General features: G+C 41.7%; 1 protein-coding gene across 1 annotated transcript in view; it reads right to left on the bottom strand.

Annotated features, from left to right (window-relative positions):
* SMURF2 (SMAD specific E3 ubiquitin protein ligase 2) overlaps positions 1 to 17,674 on the bottom strand; it is a 94,502-nt gene that overhangs the window by 18,477 nt on the left and 58,351 nt on the right. The window contains exons 7-12 of the mRNA XM_004592976.3: positions 15,228 to 15,311; positions 13,365 to 13,567; positions 11,357 to 11,441; positions 8,494 to 8,652; positions 3,811 to 4,006; positions 2,188 to 2,291 (exon numbers count right to left, since the gene is read on the bottom strand). Of these exons, the coding sequence (XP_004593033.2) occupies positions 2,188 to 2,291; positions 3,811 to 4,006; positions 8,494 to 8,652; positions 11,357 to 11,441; positions 13,365 to 13,567; positions 15,228 to 15,311 (831 nt within the window). The remainder of the gene's footprint in view (positions 1 to 2,187; positions 2,292 to 3,810; positions 4,007 to 8,493; positions 8,653 to 11,356; positions 11,442 to 13,364; positions 13,568 to 15,227; positions 15,312 to 17,674) is intronic.

The raw sequence follows: 17,674 nt of genomic DNA, 5'->3' as shown, positions 1-17,674 counted from the left end.
TTGACTGGGAAAGCAGGAGATGGCCCAAAGCCTTGGGCCCTGCACTCATGTGGGAGACCTGGAAAAAGCTCCTGACTGGAGGTTTGTGATTGGATCAGCTCTGGCCACTGTGGCCATTTGGGGAGTGAACCAACAGGTGGAAGATCTTTCTCTCTGTATCTCCTTCTCTCTGGAAATCCGCCTTTCCAATTACAAAAAAACCACTATAAATAAAATAAAAACAAAAGTAGGGACACTGAAACCAACCCCCAATTAAATATAAAAAGTAAACAAAAAGCACATTACCTGTTTGATCTACACATACATGCCATGAACAAGCCACCCAAAAAAAACCCCACGAATTCCAGAGAAATTATCAAATCCTAAGTATGATGCTCAAGCAAACATTTAAGAAAACTCAAAGATTTTTGTAGGGTAAATGACAGGATGAAAAGTTTTAAAAACACAATGATGCTAAATCACAATGATGAGATTTAGTGAACCGAGGTTAGGTTTATAGGAAGCCGAATTATGACAGGCCCTGCAACATTTCAACAGAAAGCTATAATATTGCTCCAATATCTACATCAAGTTAATTTCCACACATGGGAAAGTATTTTGGTAGTATACATGTACTATCAACAATAAAACCAGTGACTTGATGTATAAATCATGAGTGCAGCGACACAGCTGTTACACAGACACACTTAAAGGATTATCATGACACAGACATGTACACACACATGGGCAAGCACACAGGCACCTGCAAGCAGATAAAAACACACGGCAGGAGTGGGTGTTTGATGCAGTAAGTAATACACCATGTGAAACACCCACATCTTTTACTGAGAGTCTAGCTTTGAATTTTGGCTCTGTCTTCAACTCTAGCTTCCTACTATGCCATTCTTGGTGGCAAGTGCTGGCTCAAGCGTGTGGGTTCTTGCCACACCCCTATGTGGGAGACCCCAGTTGACTTCCAGCCCCCTCACATGAGCCTGGTCCAGCCCCCTCACATGAGCCTGGTCCAGCCCCCTCACATGAGCCTGGTCCAGCCCCCTCACTTGAGCCTGGTCCAGCCCCCTCACTTGAGCCTGGTCCAGCCCCCTCACATGAGCCTGGTCCAGCCCCCTCACATGAGCCTGGTCCAGCCCCAGCTGCTGGGAGCAAATGGGGAGTGAATCAACAGCTGGAAGATCTCTGCTTCAGTCTCTTTCTGCTTCTAAAAAAAAAAGTGTGAGGTGGGGGTCAGTGCTGGGGTGTAGTCATAAAGTTGTCACCTGTGATACTGGCACTGCATATGTGCTGGTTCAAGTCCTGGCTGCTCTACTTCCACTTCTGATCCAGCTCTCTGCTAATGTGCCTAAGAAGGCAGAGGAGTATGGCCCAAGACCTTGAGCCAGGATGGCCACATGGGAGACCCCTAAGAAGCTTGTGGCTCCTAGTTTTGGACCAACCCAGATATAACCATTGTGGCCATTTTGGGAGTGAACTAATAGATGCAAGATACCTCTTCCCTACATAACTCTGCCTTTCAAATAAATAAATAAAGCATAAAACAAAAAAAGTGAGGCAGGGAAGGGATATTGAGATGAGAGGGAAAACTGCTGGTTGCAACAGCAGCAACCTGTATGTGCGCCAGTTCATGTCCTGGCTGCTGCACTTCCCATCCAACTCCCTGTCGAGGGGCTAGTACTTGAGCTCTTGGACCCATAAAGGAGTCTTAGATGAAGCTCCTGGCTTTGGCCCAGTTCAATCCTAGTCATTGGTATTTTTGAAATAGGTCACCAAATTAAAACTTTGAGTCTTCCCTTATAACTCTTCCAAATAAATAAATCTTAAAAAAAAAAAAAGGCATGACAATGGAAACAAAGGGATACAGTAGTCAATTTAGATTAAGTATCATTAGAGTCTCAAGACTTCCTGAGATGGAGAAAACACAGGCTCTGGGGCTGGCTGTCAGAACAGGGCTCCCTGGGCTAAATGATCCACGATGGAGTTCTAAAATACCCACCAGCCAGCAATACTACTGCAAGTACTCTGTATATGAACTTATCTGTTGATAGCTTCTGTGTTGCAAACAAGAGAATATTACATTAGAGAAATAAATATCAGTGAGATAAGTTAAACCACAGAGAGTATTTTATATCTACAAGCATAAAGATTAACACAAAAACCCACACCATCATGAAATGACAAGCAAGTCTTTACCTGGCAACCCCTCCATAGTCAAGACCTTCTTCTCCACGGAACTTTATCATTAATCGTTTCCAGAGATCTTTTGGTCTCATTTTCATAACCTGTCGATACGATTCCTGAAAAAAATTTATAATAAACTATTGTGTGCTTGTAGCCTATAACTATTTAAACCCTCTCACATTCTACCCACAAAACATAAGTTAATTTAAATAAGGTAAAATAAGTTCATTAAAACAATGGATCAACTCCAAGTGCTTAAAACTTCATAAGATTAAAAAAATAGGTATAGCTTAATCCCACCAAAAGCTAATCTTTGATAGATATTGTATTACAAGTCTACTAGGTACAAAACTTCTTATTTTAGTTCTGAGGACCAAAGCAATGGTACATCATTGACATTAAAAATAGAATTTGGTAGAAGTAGCAAATTATTTTTAAACTTGGCTGACTGATTTCTAGTTAGGACACAGACAGTAGTAGAAACTAAACATAAGAAAAAGTTTTAAAGAAACATACATATCATTAATATGACTATTACACAGAAAACTATCATATTACAATACAAATGACTGACCACAAAGGTCGGTTCTGTTCTGAGAGAAAAAGCTCATCCTTGCCCTGGAATCTTCTTATTAGTGGGAAGCCCCTGCCTTTGGATGTCACTTGCTGTGCATTGATTTTGAAGCTGGTATTAGGGCTATAGTACAAAGAGAAGTATATACCAGAAAGCAAAATAATTCAATAAACTATGGAAGGAGGCAAATAATAGACAAAAGACCCTTGTAAGAGTCCCTTGGGCCTAGTGGTATGCACTTCAGGTTAAGCTAACGCCTGCTATATCAGCACCCCTTATGAGTATCAGCTGAATTCCCCGACACCCACTTCTGAGCCAGGTCCCTGTTAATGAACCTGGGAGAACAGCAGAAGGTGGCCCAAGTGCTTAGGACCTTCGTCCACATGGGAGAACTAGATGAAGCTCCAGGTCTCGGCCTAGCACAATCCCATCCACTGCAGCCATTTGAGGAGCGAACCAGTAAATGGAAGCTCCTTCCCACTTTCTCTTTAATTGCACCTTTTAAATAAATACGTTTAAAAAACAGTCCCCCTCCTTTTTTAAAAGATTTATCTATTTTTGTGGAAAAGGAAAATACACAGAGAGAAGGAGAGACAGGAATATGTTCCATCTATTGATTCACTCCCCAAGTGGCTGCAAAGGCCAGAGCTGAGCTGCTCCAAAGCCATGAGTCACAGGAGCTTTTTCTGGGTCTCCCACTCAGGGGCAAGGTCCCAAAGGCTCTGGGCCATCCTCCACTGCTTTCCCAGGTCACAAGCAGGGAGTTGGGAGGGAAGTGGAGCAGCTGGGGCAGGAACCAGTGTCCTTATGGGATTCCAGTACATGCAAGGGGAGGACTTTAGTCACTAGGCTACTATGCCAGGTCCTCTTCATTTCATTCAATAGCTCACCTTGCTTATGAAACTTCTCCAACTGGATTGCCTCCACTCCCCATCACTGAGAGAAATTAATGAGAATTCTCTCAAAGAGAAATGCGTCCCAAAAAAGTATTTTTGGAAAGAGAAAAGTCAAATTCTAAATTCAGTTTTTCTCTGTTTTAAAATAAGACTTACAGAATTTACCTCAAAAATCTCTTCCCTGGAAACCTCGACGCGGCAGTGGCCAGCCTGAGGCTGCTGTTGAGAAAGTTCCTGCCGCAAAATTTTTAGTTTCTGAACCAGGTCTCGTTTATACCTTGGGACTGTCAGACACTCTGTGTCATCAGGGCACAATGGTACCACTTGCTGTTGCTGTTGGTCTTTCAACTGGTTTTGCCGGCTAGAAAAGAAAAGAGATGTTACTATTAAACTATTTTTAAGTAGACATTGCAATTATACATTTAAAATAGCATCATACTGTAAAACAAGTTATACCATGCCACTGTCTAAGCATTACTAGGACCAGCTAGTATTTTTGGCACTAAACCAACTCCAAAGTTTACTTCCCATATGAATTAGCATAATCAGATAATGGAGTTTTATACAGTTGCTGGGAACCAACTTTTCAAATACGGTCTCCTTATTCTTCCACATAGTTTACAATCAGCATTTCAGAATCCAAGCATATACCAAATACTGCTTGTTTCTGAGTCTGTTTTTCCAGAAGACCCAGACCAGCAGCTTGACAGCAACTCCTAGACCTGCCACAGTCTAGACCATGGGCATGTGGGCAATCTCATCTATGGTACTGGCAAAGAAAAGCAAGCACTTTACAAACAAGTGTATGTGGCTCATCAAGTGGCTGCTTTTTGTGCGTGGTAAAATACACATGTACCATTTGAATAAATGTTCAGGTATACACTTCAGTTCTAGATTAAGTATGCTCATATTATTGTGTTAGTTATTTCTAACTGCATATTATGTGTTTATCAAAACATGAAAGTAGGGCCCCGGCGCGATGGCCTAACGGCCAAAGTTCTCGCCTTGAATGTGCCGGGTTCCCATATGGGCGCCGGTTCTAACCCCGGCAGCTCCATTTCCCATCCAGCTCCCTGCTTATGGCCTGGGAAAGCAGTGGAGGACGGCCCAAAGCCTGGGACGCAGTACCCACATGGGAGATCTGGAGGAAGTTCCTGGCTCCTGGCTTCAGATTAGCACAGCACCGGCCGTTGTGGTCACTTGGGGAGTAAATCATTGGACAGAAGATCTTTCTGTCTCTCCTCCTCTCTGTATATCTGACTTTGTAATAAAACTAAAATAAATTTTTTTTAAAAATATGAAAGTAAAAAGATACTTTGTCCAAACTGTTTATTCTCCTGGCATAAAATATTGTATAACACACCTGAGAATTTTTCAGGACTTCATGATACAATGTAGCTAATTTCAACAGGCTATCAAGAAAATTCGAAAATACAAGACTCACTGATATCTATGCAGTCCCTGAGGGACATAGTTGAGGCTTAAAATTTATTTTATGGGGCCCGGCGGTGTGGCCTAGCAGCTAAAGTCCTCGCCTTGAAAGCCCCGGGATCCCACATGGGCACCGGTTCTAATCCTGGCAGCTCCACTTCCCATCCAGCTCCCTGCTTGTGGCCTGGGAAAGCAGTTGAGGATGGCCCAATGCATTGGGACCCTGCACCCGCATGGGAGACCCGGAGGAGGTTCCAGGTTCCCGGCATCGGATCGGCGCGCATTGGCCCGTTGCGGCTCACTTGGGGAGTGAATCATCGGATGGAAGATCTTCCTCTCTGTCTCTCCTCCTCTGTGTATATCTGGCTGTAATAAGAATGAATAAATCTTTAAAAAAAATTTATTTTATGCATAATGGACGAATAAAGTCTCCTTTAAAAGTGAAAGGCAAGGGTAGTTACATAATACAAAATAAATTTCCATTCTAACAGATCATCCAAATTTATTCTGCATATACTGACGTGCTAGGCCAAATCTTGCACCTAAAACATTATCAGAGAAAATTCAGCCTTGTCTAAAATGTCAAGTCAACATGAGCTGTTTTTTGCAATATTATAATAAAGGTGGTTTTATACACATGCACAGAACCCAAATAGATATTATAACTATTCTATAAATAATAGCATAATTCTGTTTTTTAATGAACTTGGGTATATCTCACATCAGAAAAAAAATTTTTAAATGTACTGCAGACTTCAATTAAAAACCTAAAGCCATACAACTTCTACACAAAAGAAGAAACATGTGAACTATGTTGGGCAATGACTTCTTAGATACACCACACTCCAAAGAACCAACGCACAAATGGGATTGAGTCAAAATTAAAAAAAAAAAAAAATTTCTGGTCTTGAAAAGACACCCAAGAAAATAAAAGGACAAGCCACAGACTATAAAAAAAAGTTTTGCAAAAACTTCTATTTAATCTCGACATATCTAAGGAACACTTAAAACACAACAATACTTTGGGAGTGAACCAGCAGATGGAAGCGCTCTCCTTCTGTCTCCGCTCTTTCTAACTCTGCCTTTCAAATAAACAAATCTTAAATAAATAAATAAATAAAATCCCAAATAGCTCAGTTGAAAAGTGGGTAGAGGGGCAGAAAATTTCAAAGATGACAAGATACTCAACATCACAAGTTACTAGAGAATTGCAGTCAAACTTGAATGAGATACCAATAGCACCTCTTAGAATGGATAAAATCAGTAAGAGTAAGCAGCTGGAACTCTCTCAAACTGATGGTGGAGATGAAAATAATACACCTGCTTTGAACAACAATCTAGCAATTTAGACGTTAAACATAAATCTCATATGCTTCAGCAATTGATTACAAGGTATATATTTACCCAGTAAACAGTAACATTATGTCCATACAGAGGCTTGTGCATTAATGTTCACAACAGTGTGTACTTGTCATAAAAGCAATGCAAACAATCCAAACGTCCATCGACAGGCACATGGATAACGGAACCATGGTATGGTCACACCATGGGAGGGTGAGAGGGAGGAGAGGTGCAAACAAAGAAAGGCAAAATAGAAAGCAAAGAGAAAGAAGGAAGGAAAGAAATGAACAGTGTGGGCAAAGCACAGTAGTTCAGTGGCTCAAGTCCTTGCCCTGCACGCCCCGGGATCCCATACGGGCATCAGTTCATCTTTCGGCTGCTCCACTTCCCTGCCAGCTCCCTGCTTATGGCCTGGCTGAGCAGCTGAGGACAGCCCACAGCCTTGGGACCCTGCACCCGCGTGGGAAGAGCTCCTGGCTCCTGGCTTCAGATTGGCTCAGCTCCATACATACCTCAAAATAATACTGGGTAAAAGAGACCAAATGAAAGAGCTGCTGTGTGGCTCCCTTTCTCGACAAGTGAAATACAGTGACAGGAAGCAGTTCCTGGCTGGCTGAGGGTGGGTGTGCTATGGTTTAAACTATGTCCCCTAAAAAATCTGCAGAAGTCCTAACCGCTGGCAACTGTGAATGTGACTTTGCTTGGAAACAGGGTCTTCATAGATGCAACCAAGATGAAGTCACACTGAGTGAGGCCCTAAATCCATTAGTCTTCTTATAAACTGGAATCCTTATTAAAAGGAGTAAATCCGGATTACAGACATATAGGAAAAAAGGGACAGAAGACAAAATAGAGTTAACACATCTACATGCCAAGGAACACCAAGAAGCGAGGTGAAAGGTATAAAACAGATTCGGTATCCAGAAGGAATCAACCCTGCCTAACCCCTCACTCCAGAACAGAGCTTCAAGAACTGTAGCAGAGGGCCCAGTACAGTGGCCTAGCAGCTAAAGTCCTCGCCTTGAACACAGAGATCCCATATAGACGCTGGCTCTAATCCCTGCAGCCCTGTTTCCAGGATGGAAGATCTTCCTGTCTCTGCTCCTCTCTGTATATCAGACTTTGCAATAAAAAATAAAATAAATCTTACAACAAAACAAAACTGTAACAGAATGAATTTCTGCCATTTTTAGGACACAAAGTTTGTTACTACTTTCTGGTGTTTTTTAAACTTATTTTTAATATTGTTTTACCTAGTTGAAAGAGATGTATACCTATGTGGGCCTCAAATGAGGGAGGGAAAGGTGGAGGTATGGAGGAAGGTAGGTGAATGTTTAATTTTTTTTCTCCTGTGCCCACAGGAGAGTGGAGGGTGGGAAGGGGGATCCACTCCTTGCTGCCAAAACTACATCAGCACCAGGGCTGGGGAAACAGGTACTTGCTGATGCCTTAGGGACCCTGACACGGAGAAAAATGTTCTGAGGCTACTATTCAAGTGGTTTTGATGTTATTACTTGGTTACAGCAGTTCTAGGAAGCTAATATCCATCACATGAGGACAGGAGGGGAAAAATTACAAAGGTGCAAGAAAACTCCTGTGGGTGAGAGGGTATGTTCTCTCTTCACTGTGGTGAGAGCTTCCTGGGTAAACTCGCGTAACAATTGATGCAAGTGGTCATCAGATCAAAAGATATGATGACAATCTTCACAAAAATGGGAAATCTGAATGGTCAATAAATCTACAGAAAGGTATTCAATCTAATTAGTAATTAGGTGAAATCAAATTAAAGACACAAAGAGATGACAAAAAACATCATACTGGCAAAGGAAAAAAAAAAACTTAAGGTCCAACACCTGCAAGCACTGACAAAGTTCTACAGCAACAGGAACTCTAGATACTGTCTACTGGGAGTAAAGAAGGTTGGCACCACCACCTAGACAAGTTAGCCTCATCTACCGATGTCAGACAGGACAGGGCAACTATTACCACGCAAGCACCGGAGCAGCGTTACTCAAAGGGTAGAGCTTCCTCTTGTTCAGACTCACACCGTTAACATGTACTGTTTCAAAAACTTACTTTAAAACTAAATGCAAGTTAGCAGAAAGCCGAGGATCTGTAAATTGTGTTGTTCTGTTGTTATGGTCAACAAAATACACTCTGCCTGTGGCCGTATTACGAATCTCCCATCCAGGAGGCAAAGGCCCAAGCTCTTCACAATTGATGTTGCTAAGATCCCTGCGAAAACAAACATTAAAAATACCTCACTGCTGAGTCTGCTGAGCAAGCAAGTTTAATGACACAGGACAATTCCATAAAGTCTGAGAAAAAAGTATTCCTCAGAAACTTGAGATATCCAGCTGGAATCCTTAGTTCCCACTGGTTTAACAAACATTCAAAGCCCAATTCATAAATGTATCAGAAAAACTTATCATAAACCCTACATCTGGGGCCCGGCACGATGGTCTAGCGGCTAAAGTCCTCGCCTTGAAAGCCCCAGGATCCCATATGGGCGCCGGTTCAAATCCCGGCAGCTCCACTTCCCATCCAGCTCCCTGCTTATGGCCTGGGAAAGCAGTTGAGGACGGCCCAAGGCTTTGGGACCCTGCTCCTGTGTGGGAGACCTGGAAGAAGTTCCTGGCTCCTGGCTCCTGGCTTCAGATCGGCACAGCACCGGCCATTGTGGTCACTTGGGGAGTGAATCAACGGACAGAGGATCCCCCTCTCTGTTCGCTCCTCCTCTCTGTATATCTGACTTTGTAATAAAAATAAATAAGTCTTTAAAAAAACAAACAAAACCCCTACATCTGTACTAAGTTCTTGCACTTCTAATATACAGAGTTTAAGTTAATATAACAACAATCAGAACATTCGCCAACATAAACTGTAAAAAGGTACTTGTTTGGACAAGAAATGTTTTAAAAGGGTCAGTAACCTATTTTCTAAAAATTTCCTTCAATTATTTCTTTCTTTACTGCACCATAACATTTGTGTAAATAAATGTATATTCCAGGATTTTTACTTCTTCAACAAAGCACAACTGGGAATGTTCATTGCTGTTATGATTCTTAAAATAACCTCAGTGTATTGCTTAAAGGATAACCTTTCCTGGGCCCAGTGCAGTAGCCTAGTGGCTAAAGTTCCCGCCGTGCATACGCTGGGATCCCATATGGGCACTGGTTCATGTCCCAACAGTCCTGCTTCCCATCTGGCTTCCTGCTTGTGGCCTGGGAAAGCATCGAGGACAGCCTAAGGCCTTGGGACTCTGCACCTGTGTGGGAGGCCCAGAAAAAGCTCTGGGCCCCTGGTTTCAGATCGGCACCGCTCCAGCCTTTGCAGCTGCTTGAGGAGCGCATCAACAGATGGAAGATCTTTCTCTCTGTCTCTCCTCCTCTTTGTATATCTGACTTCGCAATAAATAAGTAAATTAAAAAAAAAACAGGGCAGGCATTTGGCACAGGGGTTAAGACACCACTTGGACTACCAATGTGCCAAGTTGGAGTGTCTTAAGTTTGATTTGCTGCTTCTATTCCAATTCCAGCTTCCTGCTAATGTGCACCCGAAAGGCAGCAGTGATGAGTCATACTCAGATGTCTGCTACCCACGTGGGAGACTCAGATTGAGTTCCAGTTTCTGGCTCTGGCCTGACCCAGCTTCAGCTGTTGCAGGGATCTTGGGGAGTGAACCAGTAGATACAAGATCTCTATCTCTGCTTTTGCTTTCCAAATGAAATGAAAGTAAGGAAATACACATTTTTTAAAAACACAATGGGGGGTTGGCATTGTGGTGCAGCACATTAAGAAACTGCCTGTGATGCTGGCATTCCTATTGAGTGCTGGTTCATGTCCCAGCTTCTCCACTTTTGATCCAGCTCCCTGCTCGAGTGCCTGCCAAGGAAGCATAGGTACTTGGTACCAGGTACTTGGGCCCCTCCCACTGACATGGAAAACCCAGAAGAATCTCCTGGATCTTGGCTTTGGTCTGGCCAGTGCTGCCATGTGGCCACTGGTGGAACGAACCAGCAGATGGAAGACTTCTTCCTCCCTCCCTCTCTGTAACTCTGCCTTTCAAATAAATAATCTTATGGTTGGGGGAGGGACAGTAGAAACAAACTTTATATACACTGAGTAACTGACAGAGAACAACAGAGTGTTACGTAGCCATAAAAAGTAAGACAGGCCTGTATTTCCAGGCCACAGTCAATATGTAACATAATGAGACAAGGCAATAATGATTGTTTTGAAGAAAAATATAAAACATGGTAAAATGGGATTCCTCAGATAAATCTAAATAATTAAATACATTAGATATCTATACATATTATATCTAAATATATTAGATATCGTTAAAGCTTTTTTATTAATTTTTAAGATTTCTTTATTTGAAACATAGAGTCTGAGAGTGAGAGACAGAGATCGTCCATCCACTGGGTCACTCACCCAATGCCTGCAATGGCTGGGGCTGGGCCCAGCTTTTCCAAGTTTACCCAAGGGACAATCTCTAAACTCCAAAAAGACTAATGTTTTTGCCCTTTTTTAAAGGGGAGCAGAGAAGAGGGTTCCAACTCTGTGGTGATAAAGAACTGTGCTGTGACTGCAGAAACAGGGAGGACTTTCTCCTCAATGCCAAACAAGTCTTGGCCGTAACAGTTAAGTACCTGACTCCCATACTCGGAAGCTGATACAACAGCTGGGTGTTCTTGTCTCCCTCTCCTTCTTCCCTCCCTTCTTTCCTTCCTGCCTCCCTCAATCTCCACTTCCACCACTTTCCCTTCTCTCTGCCCCTCAAATTAAAAAACAAATAATAAATCTAAATAAAGATGTTAAACTAAAATGTCTCAGAAAACTACATGAACTATTTTTAGAATTACAGATTTACAAAGCAAAGGAATTCTAAGTAAAATGAATAGTCAATGGTATGAGGAGTTAAAATACATGCTTACCGAGGCACCCTTGGATCATGCCACGTACTCACACCAGTCTGAGTATGTAAGAAGTACACCTGACCTTGCTGCGTTGTCCTCTGTTCTGTAAAACAAAAAAACACTAATAATAGAAATGTATTCAGAATATTCAAATTAAAGTCCCATATACTTGAACGATATATGGGTGAAATTTTCAAATTACCTCATTACAAAAAATGGATTTATAATTTTGTTCTGCCCCCAGGAAATAGTATTTTAAGTGCTGATAAGGGTCACAACCAGGTATTTGAAAGCTAATTAAATTTATGATGTGGTTTAAATAGTAAATGTTGCAATAGAAAACAGAAAACAAGGCTGTCACAATACTAGCAAGTAAAAGATGAAGAAATGATCTCGGTTTGTCTTCAATGCAGAGACTAACAGGAATGAGCTCAGGGGAAGAAGCTGGCAAGTTTGGGGAGGGTCGAAGGGGACTTTCAGAAATTTTCCAATAAATGGAGACTGATAATGCTTTTTATCATGATCAATTTGTATCTTTTCCTGACAGAGGTAGAGTCTAAAGAATACATATGGGCTGAAACAAAAGCAAAGCTGATGGTATACCAGGGAGGAATTCTAAAGTCAAGAACAGGTAAAGATAAAAAAATAGCCAAGTTAGAAAACAGAGGACTAATAAGCAAGTGTATACTCTGAGGCAGAAAAAAAATTAAAGATGAAATAAGCTCAAAGTCCTTAGGAAATAACTGGGGAAGCCAGAGAGAAGAAAAAGAATCTATAAAAAGCATGCCCGGTGCAGTAGGAGATGGTTCAAGCATCTGGCTCCTTGTCACCCAAAGGGAGACATGGATGATGTCTGGGCTCCCAGCTTTGGTTGGCCCAGTCCTGGCTCTTACGGGCATTTGGCAGGTAAACTAGCGTCCTGAAGACCCATCTGTTTGCCTTCACATAACATGGAAATAACAACAGAGAAAGAAATGACATCTGAAGCACTTTCTACGCCAAACATTGTCATGTACTTAGTGAGAATACATCATCTACTTCTTGCAATAAATCAACATGATTGGTACTTATTTTTTTCCATTGTATAAAAGATAAAACTGAGGGTTAGAGAGGTTCATGTGCTCCTCATAAGGTGGCCAGGCCAATATATGAACCTTTGTCTACTTCATACTCTTACCACGTTATAAGTTAATTTGTGAAGGCACGTTAATGGGGTAATTTTTTTTCCTGTGGTTACAGAGCCAATATGTCACACAAAAAATTAAAATCTTGCTTTTACAGAATGTTTTAAAAAATATTTTCAAATGAAAATCAATCACGGGTTAAGTGCAGCAGCTCCCAGTGTTGGCCATTAGGTGTCACCATCAGCCCAAAATAACACAAATACGCTGGCTAAATTTAGCGAAGAAGGACTGCACACAAATGTGATCAAGCTGTGATCAATTTAGAAAGTTCTATATTCAATTAAGTCAGGTTCTGTGTCACCGTCCGTGCAAAATTCTATGGTCGACACTAGATAGCGCTGTTTTCATTTTAGAGGAACACAGAAGCCATGTCATTTACAACTATCCAATCACTCAGATAATTCAAAATTACACATAATACCGACATTACGCATTTAAAATATGCCTTGGAATTATTTCTAAACATGGCTGTCCAGAAAATTATTAATAGGTCTGATTTCAGATTACTATTATCAGGAACAGTACCACCTTTACCTTTATGTAGTGCCTATTTACAAGATAGTCCCATCGTTTCATACGCTCCTCACAATGTATTTGTGATAAGGTGTTCACCTTGTTTCATCACAAAACAGCACAAAAGCTGAGCTTAAACGATGAGCCCAAGGTCATACAGTCTTCTAACACTTCAAAGGCTTTTCAAAATTGGGAGTTTTCACACTATTTTTTGTTTTCATGTAGAATCCCTAAACCTAGATTAGTAACTCCTTTGGAAATTGATTTTCCACTGTCAATCAAGCTGAATACAGGCAAATCCCACTATTCTCCTCTGCTAGCTGTCATACCATAGCCTTCTGGGAGGTCCGGAGGGGTATGCAGGTGTGTTCTGCTCATGTAATTCCTATGGCGCTGTGACCTGACCCTCCTCTCTGCCAGTCTGGGATCTGAGGACTGCCCACACGTTGCACCATTTGTTCCACTAATTGGAGTGTTCTCATCAACAAAGCAGCTAAGAGGTCTGCCAGGACTAGAATATTCAGAAGCCGGCCTGTTGAGAAGTCAAAAGGAAAAAAATGTATTAATTTAGATATGAAAGGTAACTTTCTCTACACAATATATATACTGCAGTAACAATCATGTATAAGAAAACAGAATGACTAATACAAATTTAATGTTCTCAAAAACTCTAGTGAAACTAAGCCTGCATTCTCTAAGCACCAAAAAAACTGGGTTGATAAGCATGTCATTAAATATGTTTAAATGATTTTATGTTAACGTCTATCACATTTTATATAAAATCCGCATAAAATATGGATATGAGTACTGTTTTACAACCTACTCTTTGATCCAACTGTAGGCCCATCTCTCAGACCTGATTCACCAACGTCCTTCTCACTCTGCCTTGCCGCACTAATGCTGTTCCTGTGTCCTGAACAAAGACTGTTACTCTTTGACGGAAGCTGCTTTTCCTTCCACCTGGAATAGTCTTTCCTATTTTCCCTAGATTTGGTTCTTTAGTGACATCTAAACACTGCCTACACTGTCCCTCCAGCCTCCCAACCTAAAGAAGTCACCTAGTCACTGGATGGTACACATGTTCCCCAAATTATAATGATCCAACTTAATGATTTTCTGACTTCAGGATGGCGTCAAAGGCAATCTGCATTTGGAAACCACTACTTTGAGTTTAATCTTTTCCAAGATGGTGTTATGCAGTGTAATACTCCAGCCTCACCGCCCATCAGCCCTGTAAACACAAGGGAAGCCAGAACACTCTCTACAGTGTGCTGTGCAGCTAAACTGCAAGGTTTGGCTGCCTGCTGCCATTCAATGTATTTTTTACTTCAAGTACTTTCAGCCCACAGTGGGCGTACCAAACATAATCCCATCACAAGTCAGCACATCCGCACAGCTTAGCTTCGCAGTTCAGCAACGACTTCACATATGTTTGCTGCTTAATGGTGCCCTTGATTGTGTTCATCTCCGCCCCCTCCCCAGAGTACTTCTTCAGAGAAGAGAGCCTGCCTAATTCATTCCCAACAATAAATATTCAGAGCACCTATCACTGGACATATAATAGTTTGTCTCTTCAAGAGGCTGTCAATCTATTGTAGGCCATTGTGGTCACCTAGAGAGAAACCTGGCATATGGAAGATCTCTGCCTCTTTCTCCACCTTGACCTCTAACTCTACCTTTCAAATAAAAGTGAAATAAAATTTATAAACAAAGTAAAATAAATTTTTTTAAATGTCACCACCTAGAAGATCTACTGGTCTGTTGCAGTATAAACCAAAGGCGGAAAAAAATCTAATAAAGCTACCAAAGAGCAGAAAAGAAAGGAACTCAGGGGCCCGGCGGCATGGCCTAGCAGCTAAAGTCCTTGCTTTGAGTGCCAGCATCCCATATGGGCACAGGTTCTAATCCCGGCAGCTCCACTTCCCATCCAGCTCCCTGCTTGTGGCCTGGGAAAGTGTTGAGGACGGCCCAAGGCTTTGGGACTCTGCATCCGTGTGAGAGACCCGGAAGAGGTTCCTGGTTCCCAGCCATGGTGGTCACTTGGGGAGTGAATCATCGGATGGAAGATCTTCCTCTCTGTCTCTCCTCCTCTCTGTATATCTGACTTTGTAATAAAAATAAATCAATCTTAAAAAAGAAAGGAACTCGGGAATATGACTAACATAGAGGATGCAGAACATCCGTGTTCTTACCGTGTTGGACGTTCCCACTGTGTAGTTCTTGTTATGTGGTTTAGATATTGGATTCTCCCAGATGCAGTTCGCCTTTCTTCCCAACTTAAAAAAATATTGAAATATAAGACATTAACAGACATTAATGGACATGGAATGTTTATAGTACAGCTTGGCAAAGCCAGGAACGCACCTTCTGTCACAAAACAGGAAGACCAACTGAAAGATTAATTCATAGATTTGGACTTTAACTTTGGTAACGACATTTTATGGAATTTCAAGGCATCCACGACATTAAAACTGAAATGTAAAAAGCGTTTGCCATGAGCCAAATTCTGAGAATACTGTAATAATGTCAACACTCAATTCTATTAATTTCTGCAGAACTGTGTGGAAAATTAATACCCTAAAAATACATTTAGCAGGCGTTGGCATTATTCGCAGGTACAGCCGCTACCGTGATGCCAGCATACAGTAAGGGCACAAATGGGCTCGGAAAAGCAGCAGCAGATGACCAAGTGCTTGGGTGCCTGCACCCATGCAGGAGATCCACAAGATGCCCCTTTCTTCCGGCTTCAGCCTAACCAGCCGCAGCCATTAAAACCATCTGAAGAGTAAACCAGCAGACAGAATCCCTCTCTCTTCCTCTGCTCTTCAAATAAACAAATCTTCAAAAACATAACTAAAAATGCATTTATCTATACAGTTAATTATATTTGCTATTAGGTTAGTAGGCAAAAGAGTAAAAAATAATGCCAAAGTGGTTTAAAAGTAAAAATCAGGGCAGGTGCTGGCCCTAACAAGGAAGGCACTGGATACAATGCCCCACAGCTCACACAGGAGGACCATCCTGACATACCGCAGTGAGCCCAGCGGGAGTACTTGGGCTCACTGTGCACCTCAAGCTCCTGATTCCACCCTGGAAGCATCAGGGATTTCTCAATACTGAGTTCCTGTCACTCACATGAGCTCCCAGCTTCAGGCCCAGCCAGGGCCTCAGGGGCAACTGTGGCCATCTGAGGAATCAAACAGGAGACAGGAAAATCCTCTCTTTTCCTTTCTAATAAATTTGACATAAACAAATACAATATATTTTAACCAAAATTGACCATGAAGCATATAAAAGTTTTCTAAAACATTCAATGTACTCATTTTTTTAAATTAAGAAAAATGGGCCTGGCACAATAGCTCAACTCACTAATCTTCCTTCAAGCACCAGGTTCCCATATGGGTACCAATTTGTGTCCTGGCTGCTCCACTTTCCTTCCAGCTCCCTGCTTGTAGCCTGGGAAAGCAGTGGAGGATGGCCCCAAGAGTTAGGACCCTGCACCCATGTGGGAGACCTGGAAGAAGCTCTTGGCTCCTGGCTTTGGATTGGCTCATCTCCAACCATTTGATACATGGGCAGTGCATCAGTGGATGAAAAATCCTTCCCTGTCCTTGCTTCTTTCCGTAAATCTGCCTTTTCAATAAAAATAAACATTTAAAAAAAAAACAAAACTAATTCATTCTCAACCCTTTATTATAATTCACATGACTACACAAATGTATTAATATTTCTACCAAATATTGGCAGAGACTTGGAGTATTAAAACAGAAAAAGCAAGTGTTTGTAGTAGCAATTAAGTCACAGCTTAGAACACTCACATCCTACATCAAAGTGACTGGGTTCTAGTCCCCAACTCTGCTTCCAACTCGAGTTCCTTCCTGCTCATGTGCAGCCTCAGGAGGCAGCAGGTGATACCTTAAATACCTGGTCCACGACACTCACATGAGAGAATCAGAATGAGTTCCAGGCTCTCACAACTACTGCCTGGCCCTGACTCAGCTACGATGGGCACTAGCAGAATGAATCAGCAGATAGATCTCTCAGGGATGAAGTTGTGTCATAGTAAGCTAAGCCTCCTCCTGCAACACCAGCATCCCATTTGGGCGCTGGTTCAAGTCTCAGTTGCTCCACTTTAGATCCAGTTCCCTGTTAATGCACCTGCGAAAGCAGTGGAATATTCCCCAACTGCCTGGACCCCTGCACCCACTTGGCAGATCTGAAAGAAGCTCCAGGCTCCAAGTTTCGACCTGGCCCAGCCCTGATTGTTACAGCAAACAACTAAGTAGATGGAAGAGTCTCTTTATCTTTGCTTCTCTCTTTGTAACACTATTTTTCAAAAAAATAAATAAATCTTCTTAAAAAAAATCTTTTAAAGTTAATCTAGAAAGTGACAGAACTGGCACTTAAGACAGCAGTGATAAACATTGCAAGCTTCAGAATTTTGATTAAGGTTTATATTCCAGCTCTGCTATCTATGTGGACTTAAGCTAATTAAAGTCTGAATTTCAGTGGTTTTTTAACCTTAAAAAATGAATGAAAATTAGAAAGTATAGTAGCTAATTATTTAGTAAGTTCTTACTCCTCCCTCTTTGAATAATGTAAACTTAGTTTACAGAATTTAAATAAATCAGTTCAGGAG

This window comes from Ochotona princeps, chromosome 17 (assembly GCF_030435755.1).
Source record: "Ochotona princeps isolate mOchPri1 chromosome 17, mOchPri1.hap1, whole genome shotgun sequence".
Taxonomy (NCBI): domain Eukaryota; kingdom Metazoa; phylum Chordata; class Mammalia; order Lagomorpha; family Ochotonidae; genus Ochotona; species Ochotona princeps.
The sequence above is the reverse complement of the archived record's forward strand: the minus strand, read 5'-3'. Positions and strand labels throughout refer to the sequence as shown.